The sequence below is a fragment of the Aulonocara stuartgranti genome, assembly GCF_965226115.1.
Source record: "Aulonocara stuartgranti genome assembly, chromosome: 4".
NCBI lineage: Eukaryota > Metazoa > Chordata > Actinopteri > Cichliformes > Cichlidae > Aulonocara > Aulonocara stuartgranti.
The window spans coordinates 12,975,279-12,995,706 of NC_138942.1; the positions used below are offsets into that span (position 1 = coordinate 12,975,279).

The 20,428-nt window shown below is 42.4% G+C and overlaps 1 protein-coding gene and 1 long non-coding RNA gene across 9 annotated transcripts in view; one reads left to right on the forward strand and one right to left on the reverse strand.

Annotated features, from left to right (window-relative positions):
* The window catches only part of LOC309705450, a 93,890-nt gene that overhangs the window by 50,758 nt on the left and 22,704 nt on the right, over positions 1 to 20,428 (forward strand). The window lies entirely within an intron of this gene.
* The window catches only part of LOC309705447 (protein sidekick-2-like), an 86,997-nt gene that overhangs the window by 30,720 nt on the left and 35,849 nt on the right, over positions 1 to 20,428 (reverse strand). For 4 of the 8 annotated variants that reach the window (XM_082531273.1, XM_082531270.1, XM_082531271.1 and 1 more), the window contains exons 2-5: positions 6,627 to 6,825; positions 4,990 to 5,096; positions 4,577 to 4,724; positions 688 to 821 (exon numbers count right to left, since the gene is read on the reverse strand). In XM_082531273.1, the coding sequence (XP_082387399.1) occupies positions 688 to 821; positions 4,577 to 4,724; positions 4,990 to 5,096; positions 6,627 to 6,825 (588 nt within the window). The remainder of the gene's footprint in view (positions 1 to 687; positions 822 to 4,576; positions 4,725 to 4,989; positions 5,097 to 6,626; positions 6,826 to 20,428) is intronic. The other 4 variants (XM_082531275.1, XM_082531274.1, XM_082531272.1 and 1 more) reach the window with 2 other exon arrangements.

A 20,428-nucleotide genomic window follows, 5' to 3' on the forward strand; every position in this document is an offset into this window, starting at 1 on the left:
CAGGTTCAGTTAAACTACATAATCATTTGACTTAAAACCATGCTTCTGCCGCCAATGCCGAACTTTATTTGAAATTGTGCACATGTGGGTTTTATAATTGAGGCCGACCTTCTGCTTTGATTTGTGTGTTGATGTAGGCGTGTGTATGCTTAATCATTCCCTGTGTGCTCAGCGTCATTTTCAGAATTCATTTTTGGTTTTTTTGTTAGGAGGATTTCAACCAAAGTTGTACTCCATGGGGCCTTTCTGCCTTTTCACAGAGGTCCTGCTGGAGTTCCACCTAAAACATTGTAATTCGCTATTGAAGCCAGAGGTTGGAGTAGGCCTTGGAGAATAAGAGGACATCTATTATGCTGCAGGTAATGAGTATGATAAGCATGTATTTTTTAGAAAGAGAAATCGGGAAATAAAGAAAGCACCTGTCAGTAGAGGGCGCTATCTCTGTTTCTACTGTTTTTGGCTGAGCAACCTGTTGTGTTGCCACTGTGTTAAATAAAATGTGTATCTAAGTGATGCGCCAAGAGGAAATACACAAATTTAAAAAAAAAAAACACAACCCAAAACTACATTTTCATCTGCAACAACATGTTGACACAAACAACCTGCTGTGTCTTTACTCTGTGGGCGAAGAAGTCTGTTTCCTGTGTATACGCATGTACACATGTATGCGCACGTGTGAGTACTTACTCTCCACTGTGAGAGTGATGGGCTGACTGGTTTTGTTCTCCCCGTTTTTATCATTAACTGCCTGGGCATAATAACGTCCTGCGTCAGGGGCCACGGTGGACAGGATGACGAGCGTGTTGTCCAGGGCGATGGCACTGAGTATCCATGCAAATAAAAACACGCATTAGTTTTAAGGACAGTGCATTAGTGAATAATAATTCCTGCAACAATCACCCTAGTCTCAGAAAGCTACAAACTGCCTTTAGGTAGTGTGCAGCTGCACCAAATTAAGGCCACCAATTTGGCTTCCAATTAAAAGGTGCAAAGAGTGGTAGAAATTTCCAGTCCATTTCATTTCAGCCAACTGCTGTACATTGCAAAATTCATCCTCAAACAAACTCAAAACCGTACATTCGCACACATAAACACATTAACAAGCACACAGAAACACTCAAATCATTAAACCAGTGAGTAGTTGTTTCACACAGTCAATAAATCTGAAGGGTAAACTGACACACATACGCATACATATCACATAAATTACCACTGAAAAGAAGCGGAGAGAGACAATTTTATGAGCACTTCTCTCTACAATATACACAGTGTGTTTAGGAAATAACTCAGAACATGTCTTGCTTTTTATTATCTGCTTAATATATAAAGTACTTCATTAAAGGGTTCACTGTCATTTTAATTGTTATAGATCCCAGAGGGTTTCTACAGAAACACACTTGCGGCCAGTCTGAGTTTTGTCCATGGAAGCAGTTGCTTGGCTGGCTATTGACGCTGTTGAATATTTCTGTTAATAGTTTAAGACAGCTTGGTGCAACTAATGAACTTTGATTTCAACATATTTGAGGTATACAAGAGACATCAGGATTCATCTTTATGCAGTTCTTCCTGGTTGATGGAGATTTGAAAAGAAAGTTAAAAAGCAGTAAAGTAGTATGTAAGGTTTAGGCTCTCACGACCAATACTGATGTTGATATTTGGTTAAAAAGCCGTTGATTCAGACATATTTCCTTAACATTTGCTGGTTGTGACATCTATGCTTAGTAAGGACTCAAATAAGATGATATGATAATGCAGTTTAAAAAATAATGAGTTTTTATTGTTTCAAGTGGATTACTCATTTTTAGATGTCCCATTTTGGCTGGTTGTTGTATTTGTGGCGTTCCCTATTTTTTGAATGAGGGAAGCGAGCGTAAGAGGGAGAATACCTTCTGATTGACAAACTATGCAACATCATCAGTCATGGGTGTTTCTCTTCTTTACTTTTTAAATTTGTATATTTCTTTAAATTTGTATATTTCTTGGACTGAAATATAGGCAAATATCAAATATTGGCTCTATTTCACAATAAATCTAACAACCGCTCGAGTAGTTATTTATGCACTTAAAATGGATTTTTCTCACAGTAATTGCATTTGTAGTATTTATGACAATTTTCAGAAAATACACACACATATAAAAACCATGAATGTGTAAAAGGTGCAGTTTTCAAGTCCAATCTTTTCTGTCACTGCTGTGGCCCAGCACCCTCTTGAATGACTAAATGTAGGTTAGGCTGATGGTTTGGTGAAAATGAGAGCTGACGCCAAGCATGGGGCCAGATTAGGCTCATTGTATCTGCCAGCATCCACCTGATCGGTGCAGGATAAACAGACAGACTCCTGGACAATTAGGAGCTGAGGCTCTTACAGATTCAACAGACACTTAAAGAAACGCACATTGATACACAGACACACACCTGTGAATATCAATGTGGCCTGACACAAAGCGAGCAAACAAGCGGTAAATGTAGAGTATCCTGTCAGTGACTCACATTGTCACGGTGCAAAGTTTCACTGCTTTGCTTCTAATAAGATTCACCTCTAAACAACACGATAACTAGCTCTGGGATTGGTTGGACATTCATGGAAAGGACTGAGATTTTTCTTACAATATTCCTCAGTGCTTCTACTGCAACTTTTACAGCTGGACTCAGAAAGTACTTTCACCAAATCTATGCTTTAACCAACAACATGCAGCCCAGGGTAAATGTCTTCATGTCAGCTATGACATGATGGTGATCATAGATAAGGAGGTGCTTTCTGTGACATTATAGACAGCCTACATCTCTTTTCTGGATAACAGATATTAATTTCACAGTATTTATTAAGGAATATTGGATATTTCCACATAATTCAAAAAACAGAAACAGATAAATAAAGAAAAATTCACTACACAGACCGGCACTTGGAAATGTGTTTCCAATTGGAACTGTCCCTGTGTGAAATGTGTCCTCTGAACCTAATAACTGGTTGTGGCAGCAAGAACTGCAGTCAAGCATTTGTGATAACTGGCAATAAATCTTTGAGATCGCTGAGGAGGATTTTTGTCCTACTCTTCCTTGCAGAATTGTTTTAAATCCACAACAGTGGATGGTTTTCAAGCATGAACAGCCTGTTTAAGGTCATGCCAAAGCATCGAAATTTGACTGAAGTCTGGACTTTGATTGACATTTATTTTGTTTTTTGTAGCCATTCATAGGTGGGCCTCTTGTCCTGCTGCACTACCCAAGTGCGCTGGAGCTTAAGACGTTCTCCTTCAAGATTTTCTGGTAAAGAGCAGAATGCATAGTTTCATCAAGTAGGGAAAGGCCTTAAAGTCCAGGTCTTAAAGCTGCAAAGCAGCCTCAGACCACCACGCTGCCACCACTATGTTTGATTGCTGGTATGATGTTTGTTTAAAACTAGACATATCAGAACCCGAACCTTCCAGATAGTTCTGTATTGATAGTCCACAGAGTATTTTCCTAAAAATTATCAAGACATTTTTTGCAAATGTGAGACGGGCCTTTGTGTTTGTCAGCAACGGTTTTCATCTTGAAACTCTTAATGATGCCATTTTTGTCCACTGTTTTTTCTACTGTGGAATCATAAACACTAACCTTAAATTAGGCGAGTGAGGCCTGCAGTTCTTTAGATGTTGTTCTCGGTCTTTTTTTTGGGACCTCCTGGATGAGTTGTTGATGTGCTTTTGCAGTAATTTTGGTTGGCCTACCACTTCTAGGAAGGTTGACCACTGTTACAAATGTTCTCCAATTGTGGATAATGGCGATCACTGTGGTTTGCTGAAATCCCAAAGCCTTAGAAATGGTTTTATAACCCTTTCCAGAATGATGGCAGTTGGTGAACTGGTGGCATGGTGGTTTTTTGAGATCTTTTAACCTACTTCACTTTTACTTGATTTAGTAGGTCTGGCAGTAATCAGGCCTGCTTGTGGTTAGTGAATTATTGATTTAACAAGGGGGGGAAATACTTTTTCAGTTATGTTTGGATAGCCTTTTCCCCCTTAATAAATGAAATCATCATTTAAAAACTGTTTGAAATACATAAACATAACAAATGTCTGCAAGATATGCAAACACACACATACACACACACACACACACACACATAGACCCTTCAAGACAGAAATCTAACCAGGGGTGAGTGCTGTCAGTCAAACCTATCATCAATTGAGGCCTTTTGTCCAATTTTGTCTAATTGGTTCCTCTGCTGCCTGCTCTATCTCTACCCTTCAATCATTCTGCCTGCAAAGTCAATAGGGCCAATATAATAACCCGCTTTATCACTGAGAGGCGATTCAATGATGAACACAAGGCCTGTGCCAACATTCGTTCATCAACTATTCTGCTCAACTTCACTCATGGTGTGTGGGGGGATTGGAAAAAAAAAAATCTGTGAGCAGTATTGAACCTCTTAGAGTTCTCTGAAGTGAAAGATATTCTATTTCAACAGCTCTGCATTCATCTACAGCTCATATATGAGAGAACTTTCTGAGACAGGCACAGAAAAACACAAGTAAGATGCATAAATGCTTTGTCTAAACTAAAGCAATCAAATTGGGGTGAATGGAGGCTTACATGCGACTGCTGGAGGGAATCTTACGCCCATCTCTGAACCAGGTAATCTGGGGCCTGGGGAAACTGTGTATACGTGGTGCACGGATTAGAGCACCCTCGCCCTGGGACACAGTTTGAGACCTCTCACCTTCCACAAAACCCCCCATATCTAGGAGACATAAAAAGTGAGTTAACAAGAGGGAGACAGAGAAAAGATATTAGAACAGAAAATGCTGAAAATGCCTGCCAGCAAAAAGGATGGAAATAAACAATTGCCATTATTAGCATTAATGTTATGTACCTTTTTCAAAAGCTAAGCGCCTTAAAACAAAGTGACTCATCCACATAGTGTGCATGACGAGCTTTTCACAAAAACAGTGTCTTGCCCTTAATCTGCCAGAATGGAGGATGTATAGAAAGAATCCTTTACTCACAGGCAACCTGCACTTCAGTGCTGCACTGCATTATAGCACCAACTCGGTTTCTCACAATACAGCGGTAATGGCCAGCGTGCGATCGGTCCAGCGAGGGGATCAGGTACCTAATGGGCACACGCAACACAACTGCAATTAGTCATCATCAGCATGACAGACAGCAACATTTGTCATCTTGCTGCTATTATCACCCACACTCAAGATGCTAAATTAATTGACATGTTTCAGTGGGCACCTGAAACGGTGCCTTAATGACATTCCTCTTTGTAATAAGACATAAATGGTCTAAAAAAAGGAAAATAACAGCGCATCTTTGAAGTGTTATTTGCTGCTGATGTAATCCTGGACAGTGGATAGTAAACCAGAGAAGGAAGAATGAAATTTTAATGTAGAGCGCAGGTCCTGACTGGCAGGACTCACAAAACGCGATTCCTCCATCTTCAGCCTGATGAATCAAACAAGCACCAAGCGCATGTTCTGGCCATCCACAGCTCCGTCTCTCCCCCTTGATGTGCATTCATGTTAGATGGTGCATGTGAAATACTAGCAAAATAACCTAAGCAGTTACTCCCGTTTGCTACAGCCACTTAGGAGTGTAGCTTCCACCCCAGCCATGTTCCCCCCTGCACTGCAATTCGGGGGGTAAGGGGGGGTGGGGGGTCTGATTAAATGGATTCCAGTTCTCCTCTTTGATCAGGGCTGGTGAAGAATAACAAGCAGAGGGCTGGCCTGCAAGGCAGACCCAGAGACTAAGCCACGTGAGAGCGCAGCCAAATGCTTAGGAAAGACAAGGAGAGAAGAAAAAGATGAAGGGGAGAGAGAGGATGTGTGAAAGAAGGTAGGTATAACAGGCAGCGAAGGGATGGTGGGGAGGGGGGCAGCGATAGCAATCAGACACTACCACCTTAGCGTGTCTGTCCATGTCTAGGGTTTTGGTATGACTGTGAGTGGAGTCTAGGAAACTGTGCTAAAATTGGATTGAAAGTGACTTCCACTGTGGACTGCATCTGTCACCTGTTAACTCGCATGCAGGCATAATGCTACACAAGCATACTGTACATGTAGAAGTGGGCACACACGCACACATGCACAGAGGACTTGTTAGCGCAGGGTGAACACTTCTTTTACCACGCTGAGTTGTTCCAATAATTCAACATTGTGTTTAGAGGCTGAAATATGTAATACGAGGTGTCCAGAACATCTCCAAAATAAGTGAAAAAGCATACTACAGCTCACAGATCAAAGTGGCCCATCCACACCATATAAGCTGATAAAAAAGAATTTGCATTGTCTGATTTTATTACGGCAGTGATAGTTTCAGCAAACCGCAAGAGAGGGGAGAGTAAAGAATATTTATCTGCACACACCATCTCGGAATGTTGAATGCAGTGTGAGATACAAATCGGAATAAATTTGATAATCCCTTGAACACAAGATGCTATGTTTCAAGGGAGATATGCAGCCAAATCAGTCCTGAATAAATCCATAGAAATTAGTTTGGAATATGAATAAAAATGAGCAATTGTGCTATTAGTTACAATTAAATGCCTCTAAAATGTCCTCATGTAGTAAGATACTTAGGGTTAAGATAAGGGAAAAAAAGAATTATTGCAGGCAAGCAAGGTTGCATTCCTCACCTGTATTCCAAGGAGAAACGTGTAAGCTCAGTACCATTGTAGATCCATTTGAATTCCAGGGGCCAGCTGCCCTCAGCCATGCAAGTAAGTACTAAGCGATTTCCCTCCAGGTGAACCTGGGTTTGAGGAGGCTCCATCTTAAAATAAGGTGGGACATCATCTATTAGAAAAAGAAAGAGAAGAAGAAGAAGAAGGAAAACTGAGTCATACAAAACATAAAGGAAAAGATGAGTAAAAAGGAAGAAAAAGAAGGAAAAAGCGAAGCAGCTGAGTGAGGGTAGTAAAAATGGCAGTGATTCAGTAACCTCTGCGAGGAGACACAACACAATTTGAGCAATTCACAGGGAAAAAAAGAGGACTCAGAACAAGCTATTTCCATTTTTCTTCTGCACTGATTGGGAACTTGAAGGTCAACAGAAAAGCCTGCCAAAAAGCACACGGAATAAGTTGTTACCGCGAAAGCAGCTTACTCCTTTATTTCAAATTGAAATGTGCTGGCATAGAGGTAGAAGAGCAATTTGTGCAGCAGAAGAAGTGTAAATGAACACTTCCATACCTCTACATCAGTAAAAGGGAGACAGGCAAGAAGAGGGAGATGGAGGGAAGGGGGAAGTGGAATAGGCCAAAAGCAGATGGAGAAAAATACTGCGAAAAACAAGCATGCTAGAGGTGGAGAGAGTGAGAAATTAGGAAGCGTTGGGGGGTAGGGGTGATAGGGGCTGCTTTAGAAAACACAAAGTTTCCCCGTCTTAAAATCCTTTCTGTGACAGGATGAGTTATACTCTGTGCCTCCCTTCATTTATCTTTATAGTTCCCTAATGCAACCAGATTATACAGGCCTCATCCGCAACACTGCACACAGCCAGTACAGCCACAAAAAGACTTTAAGGTGATATGCAAGGTCCAGGGCTGAGCTTGGAGACAAAGTGCTTTCATTTGAGCTGATGAAAAAGGCATGATCAGACCTATTGATCTGTCTGCCTCACGAGCCATGGGCGACACTGAGCTGATTGTGCCAGTGTTTGTGGCGGGCTAATTAAAGTCTGTATTAATAGCTGCAGTATGCCGCTGTGGCCTGGAGCATGCCTGGTACTGTGTCTACTAGGTGAGTCACTCTCATGGCTGATTACTGGAGCCACCCTTGCTCTCCGCACCCATATGCAAGTTCACAGCCAAGATTTATGGCAGTAAATGCAGAGGATGGTGTGGCGGAACTGGGTGAACGTGAGGGCAGCCTTCGCTGGGCAGAGAAGGGGATACAGCAAATTGGACCTGATTGAAACAGAAAATAAAAGAACGACTATGCACCTTTGTGTTTCACGTCGGCAATCATGCTTGCCACAAATCACACACTATGCTTAGCTGCAGCTTAGTCCATTTTCTATCATACAAAAAGATCAAAACTTGCAATTTTTTTTCTTCTTTTTTTGATAAAACTACCTGGGTAATCCATTCTTTCTACCACCCTTACATGAACTTTTCAAAAACAAACACTGTTAAACCCAACAGCCACTTCAAACTGATCTTTGTCTGAGCCCAAATGGAGAAGCCGTCCCTATTTTTCCCCAGACACTAGCTGCTGAGTGGTGGCTTTGTTATAATTCTGTCCTCTAGTAAATGCATTTGTACTTGACACACACACACATATCTGCACATACACACACAGAAAATCCCAAAACATACACTTATGGCTGAATAAACACACACCCAACCACTTCCAGCTGGTTTGGGGTTTTGGTGGCTATGTGCACTTAGCGGTATGGCTCTATCAAAAAGCCACCATTAGAGACCTGCACATGAAAAAACCTAAACTCACACATCGATCGTCTGGGGCAATACATAATACCGACTTACTGTTGTGAAATTGTGGACTGCGGAATTGAGTGCCCTGTAATCACCACCGCAGTTACCTGTTTCAGCACCATTCATGCATTCACATTTTTTCTGCCTCATATGACACATTCACACAAGCTCTAATAATGACTCCCCGAACAGTGGTTATCTGTGGCACTTGTGACCAATTTCACATCTAGAGCAAAGTGTATATTTTCAGGACCAAAGCCAGCACGAACAGGAAATAAGTCTTGCATGACATAAGTGTGCAGAATTTCTGCTGCGTACCCCAAGAAATGATTGCTATCCACACAAGACCCAGCTGAAGTGATCTTCTTTTTGAGACTGTAAGAACTTAAATGACCTGTGACCGCCAACAGTTCTTAATGCTGACAGAAGACAAGGTCAGCTCCTCCGAAGACTGGCCTCTGGGATCTAATGAGTTTCCAGTGGAGAACCTCTTGTCGGATGCGGATTTCTCTCTCCCTCACTGTGCTTTCTGAACTTCACAGTGAAACACTGAGGACACACGCTGCTGATCCATGTTGGTGTCAGTGGTAGGCTCTGCATGTGTGGTGTCAATGGCAGGATTACATTTTCAAGTGTGTTTCTTTTTTTTTCATGGCAGAAAAATACACAAGTGTGAATAGATGCACTGTCATTGCATAAGTCAAAGTTAGGATAACTTTTTCTTTGCATGCGAAAATTGACACGCATGCTCTTACAGGAGCACAAAGTTCTGTCAATACAGAGTGTGCACATGTCAGGACTCAATGAAAAGTATTCTTCTTAATTTTTATTGTTTAGCAAGACAAATGTGCTTTGGCTTTGACATATCAGCACGATCTACTTCTCATCATCAGTCTAAATAGGTTCGTCTTGCCCAGCAATGAATACTAAAAAGAATACTTAGCAGCGAGTGTGGGTTTTCTGTTTGTTTTCACATTTGATAGGCACAATAGAGCTTTAAGATTTGGGGGTCAGTGTACCGCACCTGTGTATTATATCTTACAACACTCTGGTGTCACAGGTAATATTTCTCTTTGGGGTCATCTCTTTTTAAACCACTGTGGCCTTGTGGAGCAAATTCTACAGTATAATAGACTTGCACTAGGGCTGCCACGATTAGTCGACTAGTCACGATTACGTCGACTATCAAAATCGTCGACGACTAATTTAATAGTCGACGCGTCGTTTGAAGCTTTGTAAGATCACAAAAGACGCAGGAATCAGTAGTAGGATTTAAGAGTGTAATAACGGACTGAAACAGAAGATGGCAGCACTGCATGTCCAAGGATGCCAGCTGCCGTTAAACCCCGAAGAAGAAGAAACTGTGTCCCAGAATTCATAGCGCGGCCCATCGCGGCCCTGCTTAGTTTCCAACAATGGCGGCAGCTGGTTAGTTTTAATATTACTCTTATTATTCTTTCTGGGTCACAAAATAAACGTTTAACATATTTTCAGGCGAGAATGTAGCTGTGTAAACCTCAAATATCTGCTCAGTTTATCAAGACACCACATATTTTCAAAAGCACTCCGATGTTTTCTGAGACGTCTGTTACCCACTAGCTCGATAGCTAGGCGGGGGCTAGGCTAACTAGAGCCGTGAGAACACCGGACTCCCGGCAGATCGTTTTCAAACCCACCGCCGTCTTTTGCTACTCAGGTTAAACATGATATATGAGTCACTTAGATAACTTCAAAATGTTGTTTGGCTTTTTTCAGTGTTTTATTTGTTCCTGAGTAAATCGGTTTGGATGAGATTAAAGTTATAGTTTTTACACAGCTGAATAAACGTCAAGCAGACAGCTGATCATCAGAAGTGTGAGATGCTGGAGAATTTACTCCGGTGTCCTGTTATATTTTAGATAGCAAGGAGTTTATTAAACTCCACCGAAACACTCTGCAAATGTCATTAAAATTTAATAAACTATCATCTTGTCTTTATTTTTAGTTAGCACATACCTTAAACACTTAAAGCTGAAAGCTAATGATAGTTATATAAGAGCAGATGCTGCTGGTGCAATAAGCTGTATGCTGTATGTTCAATGGATGATGATCTGATTAGTCGACTAATCGCAAAAGTAATCGCTGACTAGTCGACTATCAAAATAATCGTTTGTGGCAGCCCTAACTTGCACACACATATTATATCCACTGCATTCAGAAAGTGTTCAGCTTTCTTATAGCTCAATGCTAAAATTTCTTCATGCCCAATCTGTTTTTTTATCACTCCACACAAATCACCCAGAAAGACAACGAGAACTTTAAAAGCGTTCTTAAAACATTAAAAGAAAAAGCACAGGAAACCATTATAGACCCCTTGCTATGACAAAGGATGTGAATTAGGTTTGGGTTTGGCATGTGCATAAAATTTAACTTCAATCTCTCATTTTTTTTGCTTGATTCTCTGTGCTTCAGTGAAAAATTCCAGGAGTGGCCTTCAAAAGACCTAAACATAAGACATCAGTAGAATATATGATATTTCCCAGAACTTGGCCAAGCTAAACTGAGTAATCAAGGAAGAACCCTCGGAGGAGAGGTGACAAAGAACCCCAACATCTACTTCTTAGGTCCAGTGTGAAGGTGGGAGAAACAACACTGCACTGATTTTGGGGTTTTGGTTTTTTTTATGGTAGTGTGAGGAGACAGATGAAGTCTCTTCTTGTTGAAAAACATAACAGCAAGCTTTGATGTTGCAAAAGATTACCTAAGGGAGTCTCAGGACGTGATAAACAAGATTCTCTGGTCAGATAAAACCAGAACTTTTTTAGCCTCAGTTCCTAACGTTACATTCTGAGGACACCAGACACATTACCGGCTAGGCTCATTACCTGCTTGATACCATCCCAACAGTGAAGAATAATGGGGGCAGCATCGTGTTGGTCATGGCTGATGAGACGCTATGGAAAACAAGTCAGTGTCCTTTATGCAAACCTGTTCCAGAGGATCGCAGAATATAAGTGTTTAAGGAAGCTGAAAAGTTCTTTTCTTCCAGAGACTGGAATTAACCAGAGAACAGTTCCCTTCCTATGAAGCATGAAGTGATAGTGCAGTGTTTGGCAGGTGCACAACATTGTTACCTGCAGGTTTCATGTCTAGATGGAAAGCTAGGGGAAATTCCTTATAGAGGAACAATTCTTACACCACTATGACCAGAGGTAAAAGCTAACTGAAGCAAGCAGGTCTATGGATGACCGAAAACTGGCATGGAAGGACCAGGAGGGCTTTTATAATGTGGCTGCTGTGCAGAGCAGCTGCCCCTAACAGTCAGTCTGCACCACCACAGCCCATTCACCACAGATATAAAAACACCTTATTCTAACCTGACAGCTGAGGTTGAATGGTGGCATGGCTCCAGCCGGGTCCCCCGCTGCATACACAGAATTTTAATGGCAGTGAGACAAAGACCACAGGCACTGGGGTAGCTTTATAAACCAAAGGCCATTGTGCTCCCCATTGCACCATGCTGGCATGCAATCACACAAACGGTGTTCACATTCAGCTTTTGTCTTATATTCATTCTCTAGCTTTTTTTTTTTGCCTAACCTTCTTACCCCAGCTCCACACCAGCAGCAGGGAGCTCTTCTGACCTCTGTTTAATCCTCAGCCACCTGCATTTGAGCCGACGTAACAGCATCCTAGCTGGCACTTGGCTCAAATGCATCTCTGATATTTAGCTATAGTGGTTAGCGGTGCCTGTTTCCTTTGAAGGTCCATTTGTATTCATTTCTCACTCTACCTTGGAAGCTCAACACAAATGCACTCATACTGTATATGTGTGTATAACTTCCCACCTTCAGTCCACCCATGGTGCATCATGTCATACTGGAAAATTTAGAGCTGTCATTTAGGCTCTTGAATTGGACCTTAAGATACGAAATGGGCCATGGTTACCCTCTGATGGGGGTTATGCAACTGTCATGGCTATGACCTTGGCCTAGTAATGGGATGGTGTAAGGGTGTGGGTTGCGGGGTTGATGGAGAGGGGTTAAAAGCATTTTGAAAGCTGATGAAGCTCTTCCCTTATGAATTCGCACATACAGAAGAACACTGACACACATGTATAATAGATCGTCTTAACATGGTGCTTCACGAGTTGAGATAAGAATGCTGGAGTGAGGATACAGAGCTCTTTAGAAGTCACATAAGCGCACACTAAAAAGTGTATATACCCCTCAGCGTCCCACCCCCACCATCACCACCACCCCGCCCACCTGCCCTTCGGAACATGGTTGGTTCTGAAGGTGAGGTTGCGTCACCGTGACAGCAGGTACCTTGTCGATTTACACTCTATCACCTAGTCGAGTCAGAAAGCAGACCGACACTAAAGGAAGAATTAAGCAAGCGATTGAGTGGGAGAATACAGAGAGAAGGAAGCGAGAGCGGCATTGAAACAGATGGTAAAAAGAAACACAGTGCTTAATGATAATGTCAAAGACACATTGAGAATTGGTGTAAAGAAATGATGAGATGAGGAAAGTGATAGTAGGGAGGAGAGCAATGAAAAGATTGAGGAGTGTGTCCTCCAACACAAGGCACCAAGGTGAAGTGACCCATTACAGTAGAAGTCAAGCAAGCACGCCAGACCTGAAACAGGAAGACGAGATGAAGAGCCTTCATTTAGGGAAATGGCCCATAGTTCAACATCTGTATGTGGTATTTGATAGGTTGATGTCCACCCACAACTCCTGCTTATGCTCTTTTGTTCGCAATCCAGAATGAACAAGCCCCCTATGAGATCTTATGCTGTGGAAATATAGAACCCGTGACATGCTATTTAAAGCTCATATACTCCTATAATTATGCTCTCTGCTTGGAGGAGGAAATGAAAAGGAACTATGGATTTTTCATGTTAAGTTGATCTGAATTTTTGAATTTTTTTTTCTTTTTGATGCAGCGCCTGCTTTGATGTTGCAGAAAGAGTCCTCAGGTTGCTACAGATGAAATGCTGCCTGCATCCCAGCTGTGTTTAGTGGATTGCCATGGGTTAATTGATGTGTAATTGATGTGATTAATTGAGGTGTAATGTACCGCGGTGACGTGTCTGGGATCCTACCCACTGCAGGGCCCGTGTGTGTGTGTGTGTGTTGAGGTGTGCCTGTGTGTCTACAGGAGGCTAGAGCAACACAATTAGAAGCAGTAGCATCCAGCCAACAAATGGAGATTTAATTAGGAGTGAAGACGGAGCGGGAGGCCAGTCAATGGGCAGCAGATTGAATTATCTGGACACACACTCCAGCCGGCAGCGTGGACAAATTCACAGTCACACACACACTCAAACGCACACACCCTTTCTGTTTGGAATTCTTCCCTGTTTGCCTCACTGCTCCGCTGAGTGCTTTCCTCTACCTCTCAGCTATGCTCTGCCTGTCTCACACTATCTTCCTCTTTTTGATTTCCTCCTCCTTTTTTCTCTTCCCATCTTAAGTTTCTTTTCTTTTTTTTCTCCCCCCTTTCCCCACAATAACAGTTTCCTTTCTGCATGTTGTGACTATCTCTCCGTCTCGGCAGCCTTGATCTCTCCCAGTACAGTCGTTTTCCTACTTTCTTTCCCTGGCCTCTCATCAGTTGTCATCTCTCACACACTCTTACTCTCCATGTCCCTTCCTTCTGAGCTCTCTGCCAAGATGTCTCTCCATCTTTTTATGTCTCTTTGCACCCCTCCTCACTCTGTATCCTCTATCCTTTAGTCCCACTCTCTCTCACTTTCCTTACCAGTGTTACTGAGTCACTAGCAGTATATTGTATGGCGTACCGAGGGACATGTCTGTGATATCCAGGAGCCTAATTAGCAAGTCCAGCTCCTGGCAGAGAACACGGCACGCAGAGGAGCATAGGCACAAGGCCCGGCATCAATTAATGAGACCTCGCACACCCACAACCACCATTACACACCCTCTGCAGCATTGAGTCTCTAGTCAGCTCAACCTTGTCCGATGAGCAGTAGAGGAAACCGCAGATGAACAACTGTAGCTAGATTTAAGAAAGTTGTGTCTTTAATCATGAAGGAATAGTCATAGCGCTGTACAAGATAAAGCTGGGAATCCTCCCTGACTTTGTGGCACTCAAACAAGATTTATGCACTGCAGCAGCGAGCTGTGAACATAGCCTTGCATCCAACAAATCAATGTATCATAGAAATGTACGCTAGACACAAGGCAATTTCTTCCTTTCAAAGGACAAAATGTATGAAACTGTTTTGGTCTTAAGGAAGTGAGGTTTGGAGAACTCTTTTGGGTTCAGTGCAATGGGAAATGATCCAGACTTCCCACCTGGTGTAGTGTGACTGACATCACAGTATTATTTCCCAGCTGTGACAGACAGCCTCTACAGTTTGGGGGAAGAAGTGAGCCTTTGTGCGCAAGATCACATACACGTATCGTTATGACTTTCCCTTTTTTTTCCTACCCACTAGAGAGAAGGCAGGTGGTTGTAGGTGGCAGAAATAGGTACACATTTTTACTTGATCTTTGTGAGATCTAATTGATATTTTTCAAAAATAAACCCAGAGAAATAGATAAATGCCAGTAAGTGAAACAAGGAGCAAATACAAGAAGAAAAAAAAGGACTGTAAGAGCATCACTGGGAACAGGAAGAGGGGTAGTCTTTTCTCGGGGAATGAGAAGGTTGAAAACAGGCCTAAGTGAATTGAAAAAAAGAAAGTAGGCTAATGGAATAAATAAATAAAATAAGCAAGTGCGTTGAAATGTGAATTCTACAGGGCCCCGGGTCATTAGAGTTAATACTGTGCATAATGCCATCTGCTGTGATTGTTTACACTAGGCTGGATAATTAGATCCTAATTAGTAGATGGTATGGTGGGGGAAACATTATTTCACACGCACTGAGACAGAGATAATCAGATCCACCTGCAATGCTGCCTTGCCTGTCCATCTTGGGACCCGTGGGCAGCTCAGCAAAGATGCAGCTATTAGACAAGTCTTGATTTAATTGCTTGATGCGTTAAACAAATCTGGGCCAGTTCCCCTCATCACTAACATACAGATAAACTTGTACGCTTTTGGACTCACTCTCTTAACAATCTGAAAACCTGTGTGGTACTTGTTCGCCTCTGTCCCTCACACTCCCGTGTGTACAGGTGTGTCCCTGTGCATAAAAATGTGTGCTCACATTTTCAACCTCGCGCGCTTGTGACAGTGTGTCTTTAAGATAAAGACACCAGAATTTTTATGAGGCTAAATGCGTGGACTCAAACTGCCATGTCCCATCCGTGCTTTTCTCCCCAACCAAACCCTTTGAACCTCTGAATGGGAGCGATGCAACTGGCATGCTAATAGTGTTTTGCTAAGTGCAAGGTATCACGGTGCCTGCCATTATAATATATGCGCGTGGAATAGCTGGTGATTGTGATTCTTATCAGTGTGGCAGAGTGCATGGGCGCCAAGCAGTGAACGGCAGGGGCTGGCAGTAAATGTTAATGGCAGAGAGCAGCTGACAGAAAAAAAGAATTATTATCTCCCTTCATTACATTTACACGGCCTGCCTGTCTGTCTCCCTTCCTTCCGCTGAGCCTAGGAGTGAACAGCAATCAGTGTTGGCAATGCTTTATTTACCTGTTTTGCAGAGAACAAACACCTTCTTTGGTGTGAATGCATAATCCACTCAGGGACTAGGAGTTTCTCACACTTACGATAGGTCAAACAGACTCGATTACTTGTGAGCAATAACGGGTCTTTGACGGGAAAGAGTCACAGATATTATATTAGAAGAGCCAGAGAGTGTATGGAAGGTGGAATACATGCTTGTTTTCATGTTTTCTAATTTTGGTAAGTCTGACGTGTACCAGATGCTCCCACGGGGTGCCCTGTGCTCCTACTAGGCAGTCTGTGGGAGCACAGAGCCCCTGTTCCTAATTGAGACCTCTGGAATGTAAGAGCTGACAGAACGGAGCTTGTCACATCACTCCCTGCCCAGAACACATTAAAGAGAGGCCCACGACCATTATTTTCTTCCAACATCCAAGCTGCTGTAGACCACCAAGTACTTCTCTGTGTGGTGTGACAGCTAACCCCTCCCCCCCAATTTTGAGTTCCTTCAGATGGCCACTCAAAACTGCCAGCCTCCATGCAGGTCACTCATCTGACCTTTGAGACATCAACACAGTTCTCTTCGCCGGTTCTTTTCTCTGAAGTGCACGCGCACCTCAAGCAGGAGCGAACACAGAGGAGAAACACAGCTCTGTGGCACTGTCTGAAGACAGGCAGCCAGCACTACGCCAGCAGGCAGACAAAGATCTGAACGCACTGACATTATGCTAATGGTAGCGTTTGGCTGGTTCTTACATGACTTCACACCACATTGCTCATCTCAATTACCCGATACAGTAACGGGTGCTGAGTGGGAAGCGTGCAACTTGAACAAAGCAGGAAAAATTCGCAGTCAGAAATACTAATTGTTTCGCGCTCTTCTTGACAATCCTTTAAACAATCCTTCTTAAAACTGCTGCGCATAACGTCCTATGTGAATACTATAAATGTGTGCGTGCTTGCGAGTGAAAATAATGAATAATGATTAAACGCTTAATTTTTACAGACCGCACAAGAAGATTAAAGGTGTGATTTTAATTGAGGTAATTTAAGGTAAGAAAGCGGAATATCTGTCCTCTAAATTTGATTACATACAGCATTTGTTACACACACACACACACATATCTTTGTACCTTACCACCCATCTCCTTCAAAAATGCCTGTCATCGCTTCTCCTCATGATTAATGCAACAAGCCAGCATTTCTACTTGAAAAGACTGTGTCATTTTGATCTATAAATTGCAATCTACCTCACAGGAAAACCATACCCCTTAATCAATAGCTTTTTTATAACACTCACAACATAACTACAGCTTTGAGCCCGGTGCCAACAATGCTATCTAATATATGAGGCTGATGATGTTTTTCTAATTATACACTTAAACCCGCACTCACAACATCGCTCCAAGTGCTGCAGTGATATTGGCAAGGATGTTTTCTTCCATTTTGGAAAACAGCAAAGATTAAGAACCAGAATCCAGCCTGTCCCATCCTAAACCTTTAACTCTCTGCACTGCAACATATCCAGTTCCCATGCAAAGGAATGTTGAGTGGAAAGGTGCTAGGAAGTTTTAAATTTCTGAAAGTAAAAACCAAGGTTAGCTCTATTTGTGGCACAGTCTTATACATATGCAAGTAGCACTTTATGTACAAAAAGGAATTACAACCACAGCAATTTTAGTCTTCACACAATGTCATGTATATCCTGAAGGTTATCGTTAGAAATTACATAAATTTAAATAGCAACACCATCTTTCATCAGGTTAATGTATTCAGTGAGCTTTTTTTTTTTCAACGCTGTGTTATTGAAATGTTCCCACCAGTGCTCTTAACACGCCAGTGTAAAAAAAATCATGTTGGCAATTCTCTGAACTTTCTCCGCCTCTAAGGACCTACAAAGTGGAGGGATTGACTGCTGTTGGCTGCAATAGCACACTGAAATATGTGCAGACGATCAAGCAGATATGGCATAATGTTACTGGCGCCCAAGCAAAGGCATGAGTGATTTGAAGGCTTAATGTGGCCCTCCACACCACACAGAGTTATAGCTTGTGATTTGCATCATAAACGTCTGTTAAATTTCCACTTTTGGGAATGAATATCGTTAAATGACAACCTGACAGGGAGCCAGATGGGGGAGGTAGGAGTGACACTTTTTTTGCATTCATATTTTCCACTCATGATGGGACCTAATTCCATATTACTACATCTATAAGCCGTGCATAAATACACATCAAATAGTGCATTTTTCAAACCTCATAATCCCTGGATAATCTTCATCTACAATATGAGCAGCACTAAATTGGAGAGAAGATTTGCAAATGAACATATTTACATCAGTCCCATTAGTGAGACACTGAGGAGATACTGCACAGAGATCTGCTGCTGCTTTGAAATGCCTGTAGGGACTTAAGAATTTTATTAGAAGCACTTTAACTTATCATGCCATGGTAAGTAATGCGCTTTAATACACATATAATGCTGTGGATTACAACTCTGGATATTAATAAATCATCAGTTTTTTTATTTAGTATTGCTCTTTTAACATATTGAGTAAATGAAGTGCTTTAATGAGTAGCATGGATTCAAGGACTTTTTGTGCTTCACTGCATGTGTGTCTGTGTGTGTGTGAGAGAGATGTGGCAGTAATACTAGAAGTGTTCACCTTCATTTGAGTTTTAGATCATATCTGCTCAGCCAATCACATGGACGCATTTGGACATGAAAACTGTAGACATGTTCAAGATGACCTGTTTAAGTTCAGACCGAGCATCATAATGAGGAACAAAGGTGATTTAAATTACTTTCAATATCGGATAGCTGTTAGTGGGCTGGCCTGAGCAGTTCAGAAACTGCTGATCTACTGGGATTTTCCCACACAGCCGTCTGAAGTGTTTATACAGAATAGTGTGAAAAAGAGAAAAAGGTATGCTGTGTTGGGGGTCCAACCCACTTTTAGCAAGGTGCACCTAATAAAGTGTCCAGTAAGTGTATAGAAGCTGTGACAGTGCGTGTATGTACATATCTTTCTATAAGGTGCTAATGTATATTTGAATTGCTGATCAGACTAAAGGGATGTGCAAGTAGTCGACAGCTCTTTAATGACAGACAGATCAAAGCCTATCATGCTCCGCTTTGAGATGAAAGGGATCATTAGCTGCGGGTCAACAAGTCATTATCAATGAGCAAGCTACCCATACTCTGCTTTGTGTGCACATGCGTGTGCATGTGTTCATGTGCCTTCAGATGCCCATCACAAACATCCATATTGCTCTCTGATCTCTGCACAGCATGTGGGAGGTTCACTGGTCTCTCCTGGGGCCCATTTCCCCACAGACAAATGCCGCTCCAGCAGTGAGAGCTAGCCTCATCTATTGTACCTCCTGCCTCCATCAACTCACTTTCCATCTATTACGACCCAACAGTCCGATCTTCATGGCTGAAGCTCATTGTAAAACCCTAGCCTTGCTGATTCAATAGGCTCTGGAGGGTTCTGACAATGACCAATTCACTCATGACTATTATTCATCACAAAACCTTTCCAGCTCTCCAATAAAATCCACCACCCACCTTTCCTACTCTGTTTGGTATGCTGTAACAATCCATCACTTCCAAATGTTCTGTTGCCCCTGTCGGATGTAGCATGCACACACAAACACACGTTTACACACGCACATAACTTTTCTCATACAACTCCACTGAACAAACTCTTTCTCACCTCAGAAATTGCTATTTTGGTGCAGGGCTATTCCTTCCCTCAGCAGTTTCACATAAATTCTTTCTTCCTTTACAAACATTCGCTCCTGGCTTCTTTCTATCATCCACCCTTCTCAACCGCAAACTGCTCTTTTCCACTGCCAACCCTGTCTCTCACCCTCCCTCTCACCTTCAGATGCCACCCATCCACTGCCTCTATGCCTGACTGCTTTGACAGGCCTAAGACTCAAGCGGGGGAGATTTGATCCCTTCCAGAAGTGAAGCTCTGGCAGTGGGGTCCACTCTCCAACCGCTGGACGTAGAGCCCTGAGCCACCAATTAAAAAGTCATGAAGGCTTTTAGGGCCATGCAGGACTGTATTTTGCCACTCTGCTGAGGATTGGCTGCCTGAAAATAGTCTTTGTGTTCCTGAGACAACAGTAGAATATGCAGGGGGTGGGGGTTGAGTAGATGCGGGTTAACAGAGCAGCAGTGCGTGGGCCACTTCGCTCTCCCTTGTGCTCTTAAGCAGCACTCTCCCGGCCCTTCATTTCCTCAGATTGGATGAAACACCCACTGTTTATATGTATGGTTCATCACGGACCCCTATATGAGCGCTGCATATAGGTTTCTAGTGGTGTGAGAGTACAATTGCCTTAACTCATGAGGGTCCCCACTTCCTTTCCATCACATCAACAACAGACTGAGCTACAAGAGGTTACA